This window comes from Ambystoma mexicanum, chromosome 10, assembly GCF_040938575.1.
Source record: "Ambystoma mexicanum isolate Mex_15411 chromosome 10, UKY_AmexF1_1, whole genome shotgun sequence".
Lineage (NCBI taxonomy): Eukaryota > Metazoa > Chordata > Amphibia > Caudata > Ambystomatidae > Ambystoma > Ambystoma mexicanum.
Genome location: NC_090932.1, coordinates 1,483,047,544 through 1,483,069,587, shown reverse-complemented (window position 1 = coordinate 1,483,069,587; position 22,044 = coordinate 1,483,047,544). Strand labels below are relative to the sequence as shown.

The 22,044-nt window shown below is 41.8% G+C and overlaps 1 protein-coding gene across 2 annotated transcripts in view; it reads right to left on the bottom strand.

Annotated features, from left to right (window-relative positions):
* Nucleotides 1–431: 431 nt before the first annotated feature.
* The window catches only part of PSMD9 (proteasome 26S subunit, non-ATPase 9), a 113,976-nt gene continuing 92,363 nt past the window's right edge, over nt 432–22,044 (bottom strand). For both annotated transcript variants that reach the window (XM_069619591.1, XM_069619592.1), the window contains exons 4-6: nt 17,792–17,893; nt 5,676–5,764; nt 432–1,290 (exon numbers count right to left, since the gene is read on the bottom strand). In XM_069619591.1, coding sequence (XP_069475692.1) covers nt 1,263–1,290; nt 5,676–5,764; nt 17,792–17,893 — 219 coding nt within the window. In that variant the 3' untranslated portion in view covers nt 432–1,262. The remainder of the gene's footprint in view (nt 1,291–5,675; nt 5,765–17,791; nt 17,894–22,044) is intronic.

Below are 22,044 nucleotides of genomic sequence, written 5' to 3'. Positions count from 1 at the left end.
TTACTTTAAATTCTACACCGCGATAGCCCAGGGTTTGGGCGTACAACAAATACAATAAATAAAAATAAAATAAATACAGCAGGTTGGTTTTGAACCCTGCAACCCTCACTGTTACAGACACGGAGTGGTGCCTGAACACCTATTTGCTTGAAAGCACTGCCTGATTCACACTGGTTTCTCATGGCCAGGCATTAATGACCAGGTGCTTTCGCCCTCCCGAATAGAAAGACAAGGCACCACCTAGTGATGAAATGATAAACCGCATTTGTGAAGGCTGTGTGTGGCACGTATCAAGAGAGAAATTGGACTCAAAACAGTGCAGAGATCTGTTGGGGACATGGCAATTCAGTATACAAAAAGGAGTGATATGTACAAATGTCCTCGAGAACAGTGAGGAACTTTGTCTTCTAAAAAAACACTTTGAGACAATGTAACAATGTCCATGTTTTATTAAAACCACTTGGCCACACAAATCAATGAACTCTCTGGCCCACCTGGCTCACCATGGCATAGCACCAAGAGATGGAGTCGGCAAGGCCGTAGGGGGGGAACTGGCAAAAAGCAAGAACATGTATCCTAGCGAAGAAACCTTTTGTACTCCAGACTTGGTGTTTGAAACACAATGTACTGCAACTGGATTTATACACATTGCTCACAAACAATCATCCGTTCCACCGCCCATCCCAGTGGTCCCCACTTCAAAATTAAGCAGAAGGATGAAGGCAGCCCAATTTTTACAGCTAAAGCAATCCCTGCTCACCAAAGGCATCTAACTTCCCACAGATCTAGCACTGCTCAGAGTCCATTTTCAGAGCCAGTGCTGTAGATAACAGCTGTATAAATCCCAATCCTGGAGCGCCATCTGACAGGTAAACAACTCAGAAACAAGCACCAAACATAACCTGGCAGTCTTCTTTCAAAAAGCAATACCAAAATTACACCATTTTGTAACTTGGGGTAATTCCTGATCAAAAGTTCTTTTCCTCCATTGTGAACAGCAATTCATAGCGTGTGGATGTCTTCATTTAGGATTTTAGAAACGGTCTTTTAAGGACATTTGTTTTGCAAACCATGCCACCCAATCACAGCAAATCGAAGGAGGCATCATAAAATATGACATCCAGCTCTGAATAAAGCTGAAAAGTAAACCTCCGCAGACCAGGGATTCAGCCAATTAACTATTTCAGTTAATAATCAGCAAGTGCTGGAAATGCAAGTCTTCTCTAGAACAAAATCCGAAACCTAGTAGAAGTTTCTCCGCTTCATCTCTTGAGTGGAACGATGTTGCACCTAAAAATTAAATCACAGGATTTGAATTAACCATTTTACATTTGCAGCATAACATTACCTGCAAGCTGTGCACAAGAACAATGCACACATTTAAAGCCACACGCATTCCCTACAGAGACCGTTTTTTATAGTAGATGTTATACAACCAGAGTAGTGCACAGGCCAAAGATCCTTAATGCCACCCGCCCTCCCAGGCCCAACATAGATAAAAGTGCCTCCTAAGCACATTCACCAACATAAATCACCAACATGGACCGAGATATCGTGCACATTAACTTCTTTGCGATTATGGTACTCCACAGCTGGTTGGGACATCCTGCACCCTCGGTATGGCTGACACACAAAGATGCACTCTCTCTTAGGAGACAATAGTAAAGTGCACCAGCTCCAACAAGAAAGAAACCGATATAGTGAGCACAGAACGCAAGTTTATGTATGAAATCTCCACACGTTCCACCTTCGATCCCTGAATACTTAGGAATTGCTTGTGCTAAGGGTTTCAATGATAATGCAAAGATCAGGAGGAGAGAGGGGTACGCCCTGGTGCGTTCTTGAAATCTCTATAGTTTTTATAATGGAGGTATTCACCTTTTTTTGTGGTATGGGGAAATTATTAGCCATCAATAATTTAAAAATAACAGAGCCAAATTCAGTCAATGCTAGCAAACGCTTTATTGATGTGCAAAGCAAGTGGCCTGATCAAGTTCCCTAGTCTACCACGTCTCTTACCAATCTAACATTATCATGGGTGCTACGATTGATAATAAAACCCTCTTGGTAGGCTTGGATTAGCTACCTGGGATGCACGTCAGATTTGTTGCTAGTACTCGCAAAAATCTTCCCCTCTGTATTTGGGGGGATGTGATATGCCAACAGCCGACACAATCTGAGGCTGCTTTGCCAGGTTTCAAAATTAACGTTGGTAAAGATGCTGCCAAGATCTAGAGGCTCTGCCTGAGCCAATGAAGGAATTGAATAATTTGGCCCAAGGCGTTTAAGGGGGATTTATAAGACACATTTGTGAACCCATCAGGGCCCAGGGCTTGGATTATAGGGTCGGATTGAATAGCCTGTTCGACCTCTGCTGACACTATGGGGTGGCACCAAACCATCCCTTTGTCGGGTAAAGCATGTGGAGCACCATAGAGTTCAAGAATGCCTGCTGTCCATTAAGGTTTTGTGGTTAGCTACTCATGAAAGATCTATAGTAGGCTTCTGTGATTTTCCTTTCTGCATAAACACAGATGCCCCACTACGTCAAAAAGGGACTTAAGTCATTGCACTTTAAGTTCCCTTAGCTTTGCTGCTACAAAGCCATTAGCTCTGTTACTTTTGGTTTAGTAAGTTTGCTTTGTATGAAATATAGCTTGTGTGGATCAGTTTGCCAAATGAGATTCCAGCAGGGACCTAGCAAATTTCAATACTCCTAAAGCATTTAATGTTCCCATTAGTTTATGCTGTAGTTCGCCACTCCCTACCTCCTCTTCCAGTTATTAACATCCTAGTTCCCTGGTTTTTATGAAGGCAGTGGTATTGCTGATAATTTCTGACTGGATCACTGCCTTACTGGCTGACGTCCCATTAAGCCTTCACGTCTAGATACTCCTTGTTGATTTTCTAAAAAAATAGTTGGCCGAGGTGCCAGATGTGTGGCTTGATGAAAAGGTTTCATAGTATTAAGTCATTAAATCACAATGGTTTAAGGGACATGGGAATTGGGGCAAATGCTTTAAATGTAAGAGACTGCGGCCTGATCATTAAAAAGGTACCTCTGGCCAATTTCTATTCAAGTTACACAGGAGATGAAGGACAGATTAATGTGTCAAACGTGGAATATCCCTTATCAACATATGAAGAGAGTGTATAGTCTTCCAAGAATGCTGGCCACCGCATGAAGATTCCTGCCATCCAATTGTGTATTTTATCAAGTCTAGAATTGAGCACACAGTTAAAATCACCACCCACCACTAATTCACCTTCTGCAAAGAAGTCTGTAGTGGGGAAGAAATCTTCAAAAAAACAACCTGTTCATCGGGGGCATCTATCACCGCCATGGTTGTTAGGACAGTTTTTATAAAGTCCACACTAGGAGCTTTATAAAACTATACCTTGGGCAATACAGAAATTGCATCTCTTAGTATAGACCTGCGCTACTTAATTTGGTAGTGTGGACAGAGCAGCTACGCTTATTTTAGGAGGGGCAGTAGGAAAGTACAAGGTACAAAGAATGTGCAGCATTCCAAGGAAACACTGATACACTCATGCATTGTACAAATAGAGGTTTTGTTTATATACACAGGCAAAGAGCATTCTTCAGAAAGTACTATTATAAATCAAACAATATAAAAACCAAAACAATGCCTATGGCAAGTAAACCAAAGCATAAATCACATTTAGAATAGCAGTATGCAGTTCAAGGTGAGTAAAACCTAGTGATACACACTTAAAATGTCAGTATGCTGTACATTGGTAGACTTTTAGAATGACCCAAGGCAATTCTAGGGAGGCAGACCCCATTGGTAGTACACTATATATTCCTTATTCAGTTTCTAGAATAATATAGTTACACCGACATTACTTTTCTGAATAGTGGAACACAATACTAAGGTAAGCAAGAACTACTTTTCAGGCGGGCAGCATGCACTTATAGGATAAGTAAGAACTCAGCATTACACATTTAGAATGGCAGTAAGCTATTCAAAGGGAGCAAACCCCTTTCGGTAGTAAACCCTTATACTTATTCTATTTCAGGAAAATGAAGGTACACCAACATTACTTTTAATTCAAAGGCAAGCAAATAACTTGCTTACTTTTCAGAGGGGCAGTAAGCAACCCAAAATTAAATAAGTTACAAAGTGTTACCAGGTTATTTTGTTTCAGGAATCAAAGTTACATCACTAACACATAGCAAGTAAGTACTTTGCAACACTTGTAATATTTTCTCTACAGGAGGCCTTATACTTTAAGAGTCATTACCTATTCTAAGGCATGAGTGTTCTCAGATGGGGTTTGCGGGGGGGCCCTGGTGATCCAGGAGCCAGCTGTAGGCAGGTCAGGGTAAGGCAGAACTGTAGCAAAGTCAAGTTCGAGGACTTCTCGTCTGACAATTAAGTATTGGACTTTCGAGTTAGTGGAACTGTTCAGGCTCCATAGATGCATTCCAGCGTTAGGCTGGGGCGAATTTCCAAACACACGAATCACCACGCTAGCCACACAGGAGCTACACAAGACTCTGGGTTACTACCCTCAGCCACAAAGTACCTCAGCAGTGAAGAGGAGCTTGGAGATGGACGCGTTCACGATGCAGCAGCACAGGACCCGGTCTCTGGTGACGAAAGAACAGACACTGAATGGGAACTTGCAAAAGCAGTCGACAGAAAAGGCTCCTAACAGGATTCTTCAGTGCTTCTCGCGGCTCTGTGATTTTTTGGTGCCCTTTTCAAGGAACCAGATGAAGGTCGGTCGTCGCCGATCAGATTTGCCTCGCTATCTCGGTCCAGCACTCTGGTGAGGGGAATTCAAGGAGTTTAAATTGGCTCTCTGAAGGTCCAGCAGGAGTCCACCAAAGTTTCAGTGAGATTAGGTATTCGGAGATGTTGCACAGCACTCAGACTTGTGGTCTAAGGGTACTAGCGGTTTGCAGCCCAGGAAGGTCACAGCTCGTTGTGGGATGGCTCAAAATGCAGGTCTTCAAGACTGATTGGTCCCACCAGTCTATGGGTCGGATTCAAAGAAGTCTTCAGGACTCCTCGGTCGCACAAAGGAGTCGTCAGCACAGGTGTTGGTTACACAGCAGGCATCGCCGGTCACTGGAAGTAGCAGTCTTCTCTTACCATAAGCATAGTGTTGGTTTTTGTAATGCGTTTATGACTGCCTGTGTGTATATATATATATATATATATATATATATATCTTTATTTTTACATAAACAGATGGTTTCACAATACATCAGTGTGTTTCTCTTTGGAGCATATGTACGCTACAATTTCTGGTCTATGGTCCTCTCTCCCTCCTAAAATAAGCCTGGCTGCTGTCATTTCTACCATAACATCAGGTGGTACAGGTCTATACTAAGAGTTGGGAGTTTCTGTATTGCCTAAGGTATAGTTTTATAAAGCTCTGTGTGTGGACTTTAGAAAAACTGTCCCGATTCCATCCCGATGTGGTTTATGGGGCACTATAACACCTTTATGGACCCACACATATCAAACAAGATCTCACACCGGATTATGAGCGTTGTTGAGAGGTCAGATGAAAGTACATAAAACTTGATTAGCCTGCATGAATAACAAAAGCACAATCCCATTTGCCTTTTGAAGCAGCAAAAAGGTAAACCGCACCAAAAAATGTGACAAAGTAGAATAGATGCAAAAAATGATACTTACCCCAAGAGTCCTTTCCCACTCCATCGCTGAGGCGTGAGACCCAAATGAACTTTCTTGCCCTCTCGAAGCACAGTCAAACTCAGTGGTTTCTGAAATTCAAAACAAATGGATTTAATTTCAAATCAAAATTACATTTTATATCCGAATGTTAATGGCTTTTGTCTGTTTGAAGTATGCAATAAACACAGAACAATCACAACGTATTACTAGGAGTAAACCTCTCGCCAACAATACAAAATCACAACACGTCCGATAGCCTGCGACACAGACCAAACTTTCATTGAGGTTTGCAGGGAGTCCTTATTCCTGACAGGAGTGTTAAGTAAGAATATTCAAAACATGGTACCACACTTAAAGCTAGAAAGTACCCGTGTGATGCAGTCAATAACTTTTGCTGCAATACGACGCAAGATCAGGTGGACCTATGACAAGATAAGGAGATCGACTGGTAAGGCCCCTAAGAACAAATCTCCCAAACCAGTCAAGCTATTTAGGATCTCACCTCTAGCTAAAAGCTACAAACAGGCTGCTAATATATGCATCATAGTGCCTTCTTACCCGTAACTCCTTCAGCATGTGTCGTCTGGAGATGGGGGAAATGATATTAAGCTTAACTGGGGTGTTCTATACAAGTATAGTATGGCATAGAACTAACCATGTCATACATGGTCCTAAACCAGTGTTACATATTGTTTACCATAATATTATTGCGTCCATTACCGCAAAGCTAAAAGTGGTTTCCAAGTAATTTTCCAATGTGATGCCACAATAATTATAAAAAAGATGTTTAAACAACTTTATGATCGGCTGCAAACAATTGATACACATTATGAAAATGACAATTACATTCAGAATATTGTCATTTCCCATATTCAGCTTTCTCTTCCCTATCAATGTTTCCCTCTCCCACAGTCTCCTCACTACCTCCTCCGAAACTTCAATTACGCATATAGGGCTCGATTCCCAGAAGCGTTTAAGAATGGCGCAATCCCATGGGAAAACATTCTGTGAATAAGGCCCATAGTGTCTAACAAGGCACGGCTTATGCATCAGTGTTAGGAACGAGAACATAAAGTCTTTGGGTCCAAATCCACATGAACTTATGTTGAGCGCCTTCCTTCTCTGCCGTGACCTTTTTGGCCACCAAAATGTCCCAAATCTTTATCCACCACCAAGAAAGGAGGGGGCGTTCATTTGTTTTCCACGCTTTGGCGATAGATTTTCTAGTAGAGCGATTAAACGTACCATTGACACTTATCTGGGACTGAGGCCCCCAGAAAGAGCACCTCTGGTATCATGTGGAGATAGATGTGCATTATTGTTGCAATAGTGGATAACACAGCTTCCCAAAATGCTTGAATTAGGGTGCATGCTTGATGCCATAATTGTAAACCTGCCAAGTACAAGGTAATGTCAATGCCTTTCCGAAGTTTTATGTAGTAAAAATTAAAACTAGTCGTCCTGGACCCGGACTCTCCGTGAATAGGTGGCACAAGGCTTCAGTATTAATCCGATTCCTACAAAAGGCAGCAGGTGCAGGCCCTGCACACAATTTCTTTGCTAGACTCAGTAACCTCACAGGCGTGTAATAGGTTAAATCACAGAAGCATATACGTGCAAAGACTTCTTGGGCAGGGAAATTGTTCCATGTACTAGGGCTATTCTTGTGAATGTATTCCAAAGACAAAGCCACTGAAGCCAACCAGATTGATATGTGAACTACTGCACTTTATTGTGGCTTTATATGTCGCAGTTAAATTATGTCGTCCCATGGCCTAATACAAAGGTTTGGAGAGCCAGTTCTTAAAAAAGAAAGCTTGGACACTAATGTTGGCTTGGGTGGGCATGGAAATCAGTCCAAGATATAGCCATAAGAATTCCATAGAAGTAGCCCTTGGCAACGCTAAAGCCAGTTTCCAACAAATGACCTCCCTTTTTTTCATCCAATCGGTTGAGTCAAAGCCCCATATTTCACACCCATATAGGACCATTGGGGTCACGTTTAGTTGATAAGCTGTGATCACCAGTTTTCGGCTAGAACCACAGTCCTAAAAGTCAAAATCTCATACATGTCATCATTTAGCTTTTTTGCTCAATCTATCCAAGAATAGTTTTGTACTTTATTTCCACAGGCTATATGCATAGGATGGTTATAGATAATCTGGCACAAAATCCAGTCTGCGCCTCCCTGTTGAGCTCAGTTCCCAACTCAGCATGCCATTTACCCTGGCCACAGGCTTCCCAAACTTCCTCCATCTCGCAGAAGGAGCTTCTAATGTAGTGGAGATCAGGCCACTGGAATTGGCAGCCCTTTGAATCTGTGTTCTGAACGTTCCTCAAATCCCTGGTCTTACCTTTGTTGAAGGCTCAGTTGTAATATCTGAATCCATTTCCTTCAGTGATGATCTTTGCTTTGTACAAAAGCTGGAGCCTCATCACTGGAGAGAAATCCCTGCTATCATGTACGTGCAAAATGGGAAACAAAGGAGATCAGCCCAGCAACAGTACATTAATTAACCCAAGTTTCCATGGTTTCCCTAGTTATTGGATTCCTATATAAGTGTTCAGAATGTGCGTTTGCTTCCCAAAGGTTTGGGACAAACGTGCAAGCCTGCAATCAACGCATTCAGTTCCCTATGCTTTTAAGCAGATATCGGTGTCCATTCACCTAATACCTTGAGTTTGGCAGCTGCATAATATTTGCACCGGTCTGCGTAGGCTAGACCTCCCTGCGACTATGGTGCCATCAAGAAGTGCCTACTGACACTCAGTTTACACTCCCTCACATAAGATGGAAAAGGTCTGCCTGACACCTTGCTAAAGCGTGGGCAATGCGGTCAGGACTGCTTGAAACTGATAAACAATGAATGTGCTCCCTAGATTTTTGTATCCCACAAATTTTTCCTAACCCGGCAATAAGACTCTTCAGTCTAGATAAAGCAGTGCTTCTTCCCATCTAATGATCTCGCTTGGGCGCCCACGAAGCGGGAAGACAGCGTGGGAAACCATCTGTTTATTGTAAAAATAAAGATTCATTAAATATACACCGGCAAAGAGAATTCTTCCAAAAGTTAAGTACTATTAGAAACAGTAAACGCATTATAAAAATCAAGTGTGATGTATTTCAAATATGAAAGACCACACAAAATCAGCTGGAGGAAAAAACTATTGTGTGTGGCCTTTAATATTTGAGATGATCACATAGAACCTTATATGTAGATAGTCCGGATGTTGGTGCAGTTGAAGAGTACAGTTTTTCATGGAATTTGTGAATTTCGTCTTTCTGGTTTGTATCTATGCCGTTGATGTTCTAGCTTTTAGCCTATTAGTCAGTAGCGTCCATGTGGTCATGCTCTGCTCATAAAATGTCCGTTTTTGTCTAACGTTTGACATATCTGCTGTTAGTCTAAAGTAGATTTAACTGACCCCCCTACCACTGCTAGTCTCATTATTTCGGTTTGGTTGTTTTCTGTGCATTTTCATTCATTTAATCATCTCTCTGAGCAATGCCTCCTCTGAGAACAGATGAATTCTACCATGGGAGGAAGTCAAGGCTATTAACTTACACCTGGTAGAGTTTTTCATAGCATGACAAGTGATAACTTGCACATTTTCACCCGGTCCTTTGCCATGTAGGCTGGGGGAGGGTGGTGGGCGCTTGGGTGGAGGGAACTACCTTGATGGAACTATGATCAGAGAGCATGCTCACCTTTATTGCCTCCTGGGGCACAGAAATGGATATAGGTACGGTGCCCCATGAATCAATACAACAAAGTCCTCCATCATTTCTCACAGGGAAGATGAAACACCTTTTGGGGTACGATGTGTTTTTTGCATGTATTTTTCCACACTGACTTTTTACAGATCTTTATTTAAAACAAAAAGTGGGGGGGGACCCCCAAACTGCTCCCCCGCCCAATCCACATTTCCTTACCCAAACACTGCCGCCCACCCCCGCATTTTGTGGTAATTTAAAAAAAAAAGAATACAAAAAACTAATCTGTAAACAAATGAAACAAAATCACTTGTGGGAAAAAAGCTGCGATGAAAAAATGCACTAAAAAGACTGGACACTTTTCTACATGACTATATTCACGTCTTCCGCTAGTATTAATTCGCCTCTAAAATCTTTCATAAAACACTCCCGATTGTAGTTGACGGTGTAAAGCAACGCAACTGCCAACCGTTTGTTCGATCCTAAGAATACCTTGTACCATCGATACCACACTTCAGCAGCCTTCTTCTCCGGTAGGAAAATGAGAAAGCTCCAAAAATAAGGATTGCTACTCCCGCTCCCTTTTGTGCGATGAGTGGAAATGGCCAGGAAAATCTCTCGCCCTCAAGCTCCTTTGGTCTTGTACCTTTAGATGTGTGTCTACCCGTCAGTAAATGTGTTACATTTTGAATTGTGCTAGTTACATCAGGAATTTAAATGTGTGAATTATTTCTACTATAACTCTTTTACAGCATGCACTTATTTAAATCCATGGCCCTGCCATCTTACATAGAAAACATGTGTATCCAAATCTGCCTCGCTTTTACAGATTTGTCTCCAGACCTGCACACAATACTGCAAATGAAGCCCTAGCTCTCGCACATACAATTCCTAAATTACATGCCTTTTTCTGTTGCACCCCATCTTCCCTATGGTTTTACTCATAGCCTTTCACATTTTTTGAGCCGCAATAAGCTCACCCTATATGATGGACCATAGGCCCCTCATATTTGGTGACCAACCTTCCCATCCAAACGTAGACCTCTCCTATGAAGTTATGCACCCTAAAAAGGTAGGATTAGGATTTAGCCACACAGAATCAAAACGGTCACCTTCTAGAGTACTCTTCCATTTTCATTCAAATAAAATCGTATTCTCTCCACTTCCCTTGGAATAGAAAGTCTATGATAGGCTGTCATATAATAAGAACATAATCAAACCATTTCTCAATTTGGCTAATCCACTACCAGGTTATAAGTGGAATGCATAAAGGATTTATTTTTGGATAGTAATTTTGCATCCTTACCTGGGCATGCCCGTGCGACAGCTAGCTGCTGCTCTTCATTTTCTGCCCTCTATTTCTGGAAGCAACATCTCCTCCATCTTGTAATCGCACCTGTTTAATTGACGACACCAAAATATTTGCCTATGGCCCCTTTCCATAACTACTGAAGCAGAGTTTGCAGCCTGCCTCTTTTCCATCTGATACTAGATGGCACTAAAACTGTGGTTCAGATTCGATTGGCTAAGAGTGACAAACTTTGACCCGATTCCTTCATTTCAAGGTCTTTGGCAGAGCTGTGCATTGGCCCCTCCCACTTTTTAATCTGTAATCAAATTTAGATACTGTACTCTTGGGATGGAATTAATTTCCTCCCGAGTTCATGCAGTTCATGATTCAGCACTTGGTCTATGACAAGGACATGTTTATGCCAATGACATAATTAATTTACCAAACTACAGTGGTCTTCAAAGATTACCGACTTCTTTAACCCAATACATTGAGTAGTTTAGATCTTGAAATCAATTCAAATAAGCCCAAGGTCCTAATCTACAACAGACCCAACACCAAAAAGCCTAAATACAAAAGGTTTGTACATAACTCCTTGCTGGACATTGTGGCAAACTGGAAATACGGGTCACGATACAAGGTAAAGCATCAATAAAATCCAGAAAAACAGACTTGCTGGACACCTCTCTGGCCCTAGCTTCTCAAATGATGTAAATTGACATAAAATGTGGTTGTTTTGCGATCATTCCTCTTATAAGATTTGACAAGGCTAAAATTGTCAGTGGTATGGGATAAAATTGAACATAATCTTTGGCAATTAGCTTTAACTTACCCAAGGGTGTTCCCATCTCTATCACTCATGCTGAGATGGGGCTGAACTCGTTGCAAATGCATGTAGACTGGACGTTTCTTCCCTTGTGCAGTAAAATATGAATACTTCCCCACACCTCGAGTTTCACTAGGCTAGCTGATCTTGGGTGCGAACAGTAATGCACAGTCCTCAATATTTGGATGAAGTTGGCGCTAAATTAGGTCCGAAAAAAATTGCTCTGAGAGATACCCCTCTTAAAGTGAAAAGAAACCTTAAACCATCGTATTGGATTTTAACTAAATCCCTAAATTTGAACTATAAACTGTTCAGAAACATCCGACGTGAAGAAAAATGGGGGTATAAAAAAAGTTGGTATAATTCCATCATACCTTGTTAAATCTAATTGAAAATGGAGACTACTTCCTTCCTTTTAGGTTTTATTTACATCCAACTCCCGAAATTCTTGCAATTAGAAAGGAGGGCACAAACTCATCTCCCTTTAGATTCTGTTCTGAAGGCCCTGTCGTAGAAACCTTATTGTTCTTGATCTGTCCAGCACTCCAATTGAAATGTGTTTCATACTTTTGGAAATTTTCCGAGATGTTTAAAGATATGCTGTCAGAATCCATCTGATATTTTATTGCCAGCGGCAGATATCCCTCCAAGTATCGCTGCAATGAATATTTGAACTGACAGTTTCATAGAAATTGTTTTACACAGTTTTCAGTTAAAGGTTACATTTTGCACCGATTGTTCATACTCATGAAATAATCTATTTGTATATGTCAAACATATCAAATTTGTATAGTTATGGGTGTATCCTTCAGTCTTGAGAAGGATTTACTCTTTAAACCAGAATGCAAAATAAAAAGATAATAAATACAAAACCCACACTAGCTGCCACTTCTTCAACCTGACCAATGCCAAGATTGGGACTCCTTTGTAGCAAGCAAACACTCAACCCTCAGTGCTTCAAACACTGTGCCCAGACACACCAACATCCAAAACATCAACCATTACTTCATACTTCCAAACAGCAGTCTATTTTTGCTACATCAAGTCTTACTGCCTGTAAAGTCTGATTTGACAACAAACCAAGTGTTGTGAAAAATAAACTTCCAATTCAAGTTTTTTTCCCCCCCGGCTATTTCAGATATTTGTAAAGGTCTCCTGCTCTAAGGTGCAAAAGGAGATTGCTTTAAAAAGAATAAAAAAGGAGGCCCATTGAGCGTTTGTGAACCTATTTCTGTTTTGGAGGGTCACCCCCATACCACGGAATGTTACAGCACTGACGGATGGCAGTGCTTTGGAAGGGGTTTGGGATAATCTGTGTTAAACAATTCCAGGAAATAGGGCGGTTATCAGCAAGGAAGGGTATGATCTCAATCTGTAAAGAGAAATTAAAGATAAGGCCACAATGTAGGAGTTCACCTTCTCGTTTGGGAACTTCAAACAAAATCCTCATACTAGGAGATTTGAACATACTTGCCGATATCAAACGGGCAGTTTGACCCGAGACCTAATCACAAACAAGCTTAATATGCATTGACACAACTTCAACATGAACCCACATCCAGAGTTGACAATACATTAGTCTATATTCAAATCGGATGATCAGGCACCTAAAAAAGGTTTTCCAATTCCAAATAGCCAACTTTCAATAACCTGCCATTTTAAATTGTGTGATAAGTAGGTAGAAGGGGCTCCACCTCCCACACCATCAACTCCCTACTTTCTGAAAGCCAATGTACAGACCCTTCACAAAACATCAGCAGAAGCATTCCCCAAGTAAGTCTCATTCACCAACTTCGGTTACAGACATTACCGACTACCCACAGAGAAACTCGGCACTTTTCTTGCTGAAATAGAAAGAAAACAAAATGGTTCAATAAAGAGTGGACTAATTCTCCAAGAAAGGGAAGGGGGTTGGACATGCTGTCAAACCGGTCTAGAGTGTTTAGGGTTTTTTTCATTTTTATGCCAAATCCACTACCTGCGAGTTGACCAGCACTTTTTGCAGGACTCTTGGACGTTTTTCCTATTCTCCTGAATGAGGGGAGCCTCCCCCCTCCACCGACATTCATTTCGTTTGCTCCGACTATGGGAACCCTTGTTCATTCTGCTTTTCCTTTATTTTATAGAGTTTTGCTTTCCTCCATACTTTTAAAAGGCTTTTGTGTTCCACGATCGCAGCACACAGAACTCTTTGTACAGTGTTGCTGGGAGCCCTTTGCACACGCCTTTTTATATTCTTTTCATTTCCTTAAGAACTAGAAACACTTGTGCACATGTGTGTTATAAATGACATAACCAGAAAGATACTTTTATCCTTATTACCATTTCCTTTTGTGAGATCAGCACACACCACCCTATGTGGAGTGATGAGGGGGCTACCTAGTATCCCCTTTCTCACTGCTCCTGTAACATTTCTGTTACAGTGACAAGCAAACAATTATGGCTGGTGGCAGTGCACATGTTCTTCCAACTGGTTTAATTTGTACCCGCAGGCTGCCATTGACCCAAAATGGTGGGTTCTTCCCTTCATCAAAATTTGTCATGCGCTTGTCCTTCTGCCGTCCTGGGTTGGGGGTGGGGAGTCCAGTTTTGACTTTTGTCTTCAGCTGTAATCCTTTTCCAGTGCATCAGCGAGGACAGGAAGCAGGGGAGGAGTCCAAATATGTCTTGTGGGATTGCTGCCTGGAACCACTTCCATCAGAGGTTTGCTGTCCTGAAAGGACAGCCACCCCCAAAGTTTGAATGTTGCATGACAGTTAGTTGGCTGGAACCCTAGATAAAAAATGTGAGGATCCCGAGGCAAGTCGAACACTGGAACAGAAGAGACAGAAGATGACAACCAGAGATGCCTCCAGCCCCTTCTAGCAACCGGAGAAGCCTGCTGAAGAACCACTGCTGTCTTGACCCAGTTTTCGAATCGACTTCCTCCCTTGGACTGGTAGGCATAATCAGTCCTAAAATGACCTTCAATTGAAGCCACCACGTGCTGCGATCTTCCTGGGCTGCAAACAATACCCTGGGATATCGAGCCTGATTGCAGTGCATCGTCTTGCCGTGAATTAACTCTCCCTGACCTTTGGTTGACTCCTTCAGGACATCCAGAAACAAGATCCTCCTCCTCAAAGTCCCCTCACCAGAGTCCAGGACCTAGCAATTGTTCGGACGAGAACTGCTCCCCCGTTGGAATCTGTGAAAAGGCATCAAAACTGCAGACAAACGTTGAGCACAACGAATCCTTTGCTGCAAGTCCTTTCTCTCGAATGCTGCTGCGACATCCCTTCCGGAGTCCCTCCTTTCATCACCACAACCAAGGAACAGGAGACCGGGTCCACCGCTGCTGCACTCTGAAAGAATGCAGCTGCATCTTCTTCACAACTCCTCCGGTACTGTGGGACTTATGGTAGTACATACCTCGAGTCATTCTGTGGTTCCCTTGTTGCTGGAGTGCCGATTCTGGTGTTTGGGTGTTCGCCCAGGCTCAATGCTTGTGCACAGATAGGGAGCCTTTCCCAAGTTCCCTGTAACCTTTTTGACCAATAAAAGCCCTTTATTTACTTGTAATTGAAGAATCCTCTGGGACTTTGCCTTTTCCGCATCTTTGCCTTATCTGCTTTACCTTCAATCTGACTTTGAAGAACTCCCACCTAGATAGGGATGGACTGCTAAAGCCTTAAGGCCTCTGAAAAGTAATACAAGTCTTCTAAAGTAATGAACTGCTATTCAATTCAATAAACCTTTATTCAGCTTTGCGCCTTCAAATCAGACAAACCATTTAACAGGGACAAAAAAGAAAATACACAGTGAATACAAGTGTATATACAATACATGGTTAATACACAGGTGGTGCTGGTAAAATAAGGAGTCCATAAAAGCCGTAGAATCACAAAAACAAGTACAATCAATCAAGATGATAAAAACAACGAGGAGACCCTTGATCTCAACAGTTTTGCCTTGGATTTATGCTACCCCTTTACTTTTATATTTCAGAAAAGGAAGGAAATGCACATTAGGTACAGATATTTATAAAAATACATGGTTCATAATGGTGCTTTGAAAATCTACAATTCATAGAAACATTAAAGTCTTAAAACAAATATAATCAGAGGATGAATAGTAGTGAGGAGAGCCCAGCTCGCAACCTCAGTGCACAATTTTACCATACATGTATACTACCGCTTTGCTAAGATATTTCAGTAGGGCATATTTGAAGACACAATCGGCCCTCTTACTGACTCAAGCAGGCTTTAAACACTTTAAATGTGGCTCAGCAGCTTATTCCTTAGAGGCCAAGATCTGTGTATATAACGTGCACACCCGCACACAACAAAAGGGTCCAAACTATGCCTTAAAGCCTTCATTGATGAGTTTGTATCCCTACAACCAACTTTCAGCAGGACTGGTCTCAAATACAAACTTCGCAAATGCTGATATTTTTCACACACTAGCATAAAGTGTAGGACCATTGGGTTTGTTACCACACTGTATAGTATTAGCCGGGGCCCATGATTTCGTAAAAGCAGCCTCTGGTAGTGTGCCTCGTAAAAACAGCCACTGCTATTGTTGGTGTTGCTTAACCATTTATTCCTACAACAGAATAGTTACTATAACACGTGATTTTACTTACCTTGAACTGTGTTCATTAACTGTACAAGTCTTAACTTCTGTTTAATCATCTGAAGTATTGCATTGAAGTATTGCATTGGTGTTCTATTGTGTTTATTAGTATGCAATAGTACTTACCTACCTGAATAGAACATTATCCTTGTGTAAGTAACTATTTTACTAGAACTACAAGTGTGCAAGTGTTTCTTTGGGTCTATGGATTTACTGAGTTCATTGTACTTCCCTACAACTCGCATCTCCCTCCTATGATTAGCCTGGCTGCTCTGACATACTACCAAATCCTTGAGTAGTACAGACATACTAGAAGTTGGGGCTCTGTATACCAAGGGATGATTTCATAAAGTCTTAACACAGGTAGACTTTAGGAGAACTCTAACAAAGACCAAGATAAGCTGCTCTACAAAATTCACAATTCTGACTACTGCAAAGCAATAATGGATAAAATGACTAAAATACCAGAGTCGTGATATGCAAAGAACTTACAACAGAACAAGCCCCATAGGCAAACACTATAATGTCCTTTCAAATAATGGCAATCAACTGTCCTCTTAACCAGAAAGCTAGAAACCATTAATGCCAACATCAGCCGCACACTGTTGCTATCAGCTTGTAATACTCTAGCACCCCTTGAACTTCACTGTCTGCACCCTTGATAACAGAAAAACCCCTGAAACAAGTATTGCAGACATATTCAACTCAGCCATTAAAAGTGCCCAGCCACTGCGACAAAATTCAGATAAACTCATGAACTATGTCCATGTAAAGGTTCCCTGCATTAATGTAGTAATTGACCTGCTGAAAAAAGGCCCCAATGACCACACTAATGGAATCGAAAAGAAGGCAGAAACAATCTTGTAAATTACTGGTCGACTTTCAAATCCAACATCCTAGAAATATTGGTACTTTTACACGGATGACTCCTTTAAGGTTCAGCACTTTGCCCATAGCAATTGAATTTGCAAATGGCCATTCGGGCCAAAACTTTAGCACAGAACAAAAAAAACGCTTTTTCAAAATGCAGGTGGATAACATAGAAAATATGTCACACCTCAGAAAAAAGATCCCAATTACTATGCAGATATCAATCTGAGTAATTTGGGTTCTAGAATGACAGAGCAAGAGACCAGTATTGGTTTAAATGGGTCCAAAACAAAACTGCTTCTATTCGGAAAGTTAACCAGTTACCATTCCCAATCTCACAAGGGAACATACACGATTATCTTTCATCCATTACGTGAACACGGACAATGAGTACATGCCTACAACACCACATACTTAATATGACGGTTCTTGTACTCTATTTCGAGCACAAGAACAAACTTGTAAATGCGATGGTGCCACCTGAGTGGACTACAACCTCATCAAGTAAGGCCTTTCTAAAAATAGTGAAATAAAGTAAGGACTAAGAAAATACCAATGCATACGTCCATTGTTGACCAGGAATTCGTTAAAAAAAAAAGTTGATATTAGTAACCGGTTTTCTAGTTGGCCTTCTGTACATGGCTGGGTTCAGACAGAAACAGAGCAGCACATGACACAGTTTTAACAAACAGGTTCAGAAGGTAGAAAATAAAGCAGGCAGAACTTGAATCATGGTCTTTCATTCAAAGTGAAAAGGACACAGGCCAGAGTTTACAGAATGCAGGCAGGAGTCTACTTACCCCTTCACAATGCTGAACCACAGTGGCAATATTTTGCAAAGTCTGGAAGTTGTGTTCATTCACAGAGCCAAATTGAACGATCTCGTCTCCAACCTGTAAACCCTACACGAACAGAAGATGTGGAGGTTTAAAAACAAATAGATGCATTATCCTTTATACAAAAAGGCAGGGGCGAGTAGCTGGTCAGTTGGATGAAAGGCAGTTTGATAAAAATAAAAGATTATAAAAAAGGCAAACATATAATTGTGGCTACCTTTAGGTTCCCCCACACGGGTGTTATCCTATCCTTATCATGACACCTCCCTCATTCTTTATTTTCATCAGTAGATATGCCCGCTTCGAGTTTGTCATTAATTTTTCCATGTTAACAGTCCATTTGGGTGCATCTTGTTTTATACTATCGTTCTCCATTTTGCCTTCTTCACATCCAATCACTGTTTTCCTTTTACTTTTTTGCTGTTGCACCCTCACTCACTGTCACTCCCTTTCTATGTACCCCTCCTGTCTTTGCCCCACTAGTTTAAGTTTGGCTGTAATGTTTTACGTTACCACTGAAACCTGCAGATTTACCGCTGGATTATCAGTGAGGCACCAACTGTGTTAATCCATATTTTTGGAGTTCATAGGACTACATGAGGATTTTGTTGGATTTATCGCATATAATAATTCTGCCACAGTAAACAATATTTTTTGGAGCTAAATTGGATTTACCTCCAGTTGCTTGTTGGAAATAAATCATCCCCTTCACCTCCATCTTTGGTATTCGGCGGTACAGTACACTGGCTGCTAAAATCAGCCTCGATAATGCATAGAAGGACCACCATTTTGTTAAAATGTTGGGCTCGTTTTTCCGCCATTTATTGTTTGCTGGTTACTTCTGAGGTCTTCCTCTGCCATTCTAGTGGCAACAACCTCCGTGAAAGTTTCTTCTTCGCCAGGAATCCTTTGCATTCCCCACCCAGACTCCAGAGTGTCCGAGAAGGCAGGAAGCGAGGGAGGAGCGCACAACTCCACAATCCTTTGTCTTCCCTGAAAGGAACCAACTCCCAGCGGGTGCAAGCTGTCCCGATTGGACAGCCAGACTGCCTCTTTCTGTAAACTGAAGGGAGACATTGCAGAAGTTGTGCTGTAGTTCCCGATAGATACTCCGTACCCGGAGGTTGCTGACAAGTCAAACACTAGAGCTGAAACCAATGAGGAAGATGAAGAAAAGACGGCTCTAGCAGTTTCCAACGACCTGAGAGCCTGTTGTGTAACCAGAGCCTGCTTTAACCCTTCCTTTCAATCAATCTGAACAGTTCCTACCCAGAGGCTGGTGAGATCTAGTCTCAAGAAGACCTCCATTTTGAGCCATCCCACGACGTGCTGCCACCTTGCTCGGCTGCAATACCCCAATTAACTCCAGTCATTGTGCGGTTGCATGGTCTTCCGAAGTCTGAATACGTCTGAACCTTTGGTGGCCTCCTCCTGGATCTCCAGAGACATGATTCGAATCCCTAGGTTCGCTCACCAGAGTGCAGGACAGAGAGTGAAGAGAACCCAACCAGCGATATTAGTTCTTCATCTGGCTGCTTTAAAAAGTCGCCAGATCCACAGGAATCCGTGAAGTATCAGTTACTGGAAGCCTCCTCTGACGACTGCTGCTGCAAGTTCCCATCCAGTGTCCAGTTCTTTCGTCTAAAACTAGGGACCGGGTCCTGTGCTGCTGCATCTTCAAGGGATCCACTTCAAAGCTCTTCTCTCTAAGGTGCTGTGTGGGCTTGGGTCATACTTATCTCAAGTCCTGTGTGAAACCTGTGAGGCTAATTGGGTGATTTGTGAGGTTGGGAGTTTGCACATACCACTTGTCCAAAGCTGGGACGGATATAGGGAACCTTCTCAGAAGTCCCTGAACACTAATTCTGAAGTGAAGATCTCCTATGAACCCTGAATTTCCTGCAATTGAAACCTATCTCAACCTGCCTACAGCTGCCCCCTAGAGCACTGTGGTCCCTCTTCTGCCTCTGGGAAAACTCATGCAATAAACTAGGGAAGGACTGCATAAGAAAAGGCTTTGGTCTTGAAAAGTGTAACAAGTGTAAAAGTACTTACTTGCTGAAAGAATTAGTGTGGTAACTGTAACTCTGTGAAAGAAGTTACAAAGTGTCCTTAAGTTATACTTGGTGTTTCCCCCCCTTTTGTATTTAGTGTTAAGTGTGGGTACTGTTTTATAATTGCTTAACTAAAGGAGTGTAAAAGCTTACCAATAGGTAAGCATGGTCTTCTTCTTAAAGTGTAATTAGGTTTTGCACCCCCGGAGCTGCTTTATATAGACCTAAAACAGTCTATAAATTAATACTTGTGTTAGGAGTTGCTTGAAGCCCCTCTTAAAAGGGTATATGGTTACTTACCTTGAATAGCTGCTGCTCTTCCAAATATGTAACACTGGGCTGTGCCGCCCCTGATACTGCCTAGAGCATTTCCAAAATAGTCATAGGGTCAATTACGTACCTTCAAATACATTGGGTCTAATTGGGATTCGCTTTTCCTGATTTGCTTAGTGCATTCAAAAATAGTTATTGAGTGTTCATACTTACCAATGAGTACCTTGAGGCCTCTACAGAAAGTATATGAGTTGTTTTACCAGCTCTGAACAGAGTTCTGAAAAGTAATGTTGCAAGGAGTATACTTGTAACAAGGTTGGTTTATTATGTGATTTCATAACAGAGTGTCACTGCATGACTGACAGGGTCAACTACCCTATAAATACTGATTCTATTGTAAAAGTATATCTAACCAGGTCTTATTCCCCAAGAATAGTATATTACAATCCTGAATGTATAACCTAAGGTTTGACTCACCTTGACTTGCTTCTTGCTCCTCTAAATAAGGTTATACCTTGGTTTGCCTACCAGAGGTATGGAGTTATTTATGATTTTGTTTATATATGTCAATAGTACTTATTTCCCCAAGATTTATCTGGACATGCTTGTAAAAATAAAGGGTTTATTTAAATACAATACATAGTGTTTCTTTTCATCATATGTATGCTATGATTTCTTTGTACCAAGCTACAGTCCTCTCTCCCCTCCTAAAATAAGCCTGGCTGCTCTGTCCATGCTACCAACATGCTCAGGTGGTACAGTCTTTTACTAAGAGCAGAGCTTATGTATTGTCTCAGATGTATGGTTTTAAGAAGCTCTTAGCTGGACTTTAGATAAACTGTCATAACAACCGGAACCCAAGGTTGAACCACCTTTAACCCAGACACAAATCCAACAACAAAAGTGGCCCCCGCACCTTAAGGCACAGAGGCCTGATAGGTGTTTGATCAACAGTCAGGAACAGTTGTTCCTATCAGCCCTATTTCAGCTCGGGATGTTTTCTTCAATCTGGGTTCAAGCGCCTGGGGTACCACTGAGGTCTCTGTTCTCTGTGAGAATGAAGTCCACTGTCCTGATTATGTGGTGGTGGAACCGGAGTCTGGGCATTCCCTCTAAGGTCCCACTGGTGCAGTGCGATAGGGGACAGGTAACTACCCCTTTCCTTCAAGGAATATCCCACTTCAATTCATTTAAACAATAACCCCCGAGGTAGGGTACATTACCGGCTTGTAATGGCCCGGTCCAAAGTTTCAGATCTGACCAATGACACTATGTGAGTAAGTCTACCAAGTCAGAGCGATTCCATGTTCCTTTAGTTTCTCAGAGTGAAGTTGGGGAGGTGTCAGATTGTTTTCTTTGTGCAGCTCCTTCAGTGGGGAGGAAGGTGGCGTTTTACTTTTTTCGGGTTAAGTTTTGAGAGATTTGAAGGATTTGTTAATGGTTTTCTTTAGATGCATCTCAAACTTTGCTCTTTGTTGCTCCATCAGTAACAGCGTCATATGCATGGCAAGCACAGAGTTCCTGTGGACCTCGGAATACTTGTTTGCAGAACAGACAGTGCATACCCTTGCTTGGGCTGCTGACCCATTTAATCTTTTATTTCAGGCGCTGGACCTCACTGCCACATTGGAGTATAGGCTTGATTACATAGCAACTTCACTCCGATTTTCACTGGTGTGATAAGGGGGGTGGGAGGGTCAGGGGTGTCAAGGGTGACATTACTCAAGCTATGAAGTGGATGTGTGTTCAAGGGTTTCTGTTTCGCTTTAACTGGCATTGGTTGGTTCTTGTAATTGGTTCTCTCTAGCAGATCATCACTTTGAGATGGAGAACATCCAAGGCTAATCACACTTTGCTTCCGTCACTTTCTTCGCTGCGGTCCGGCCAATT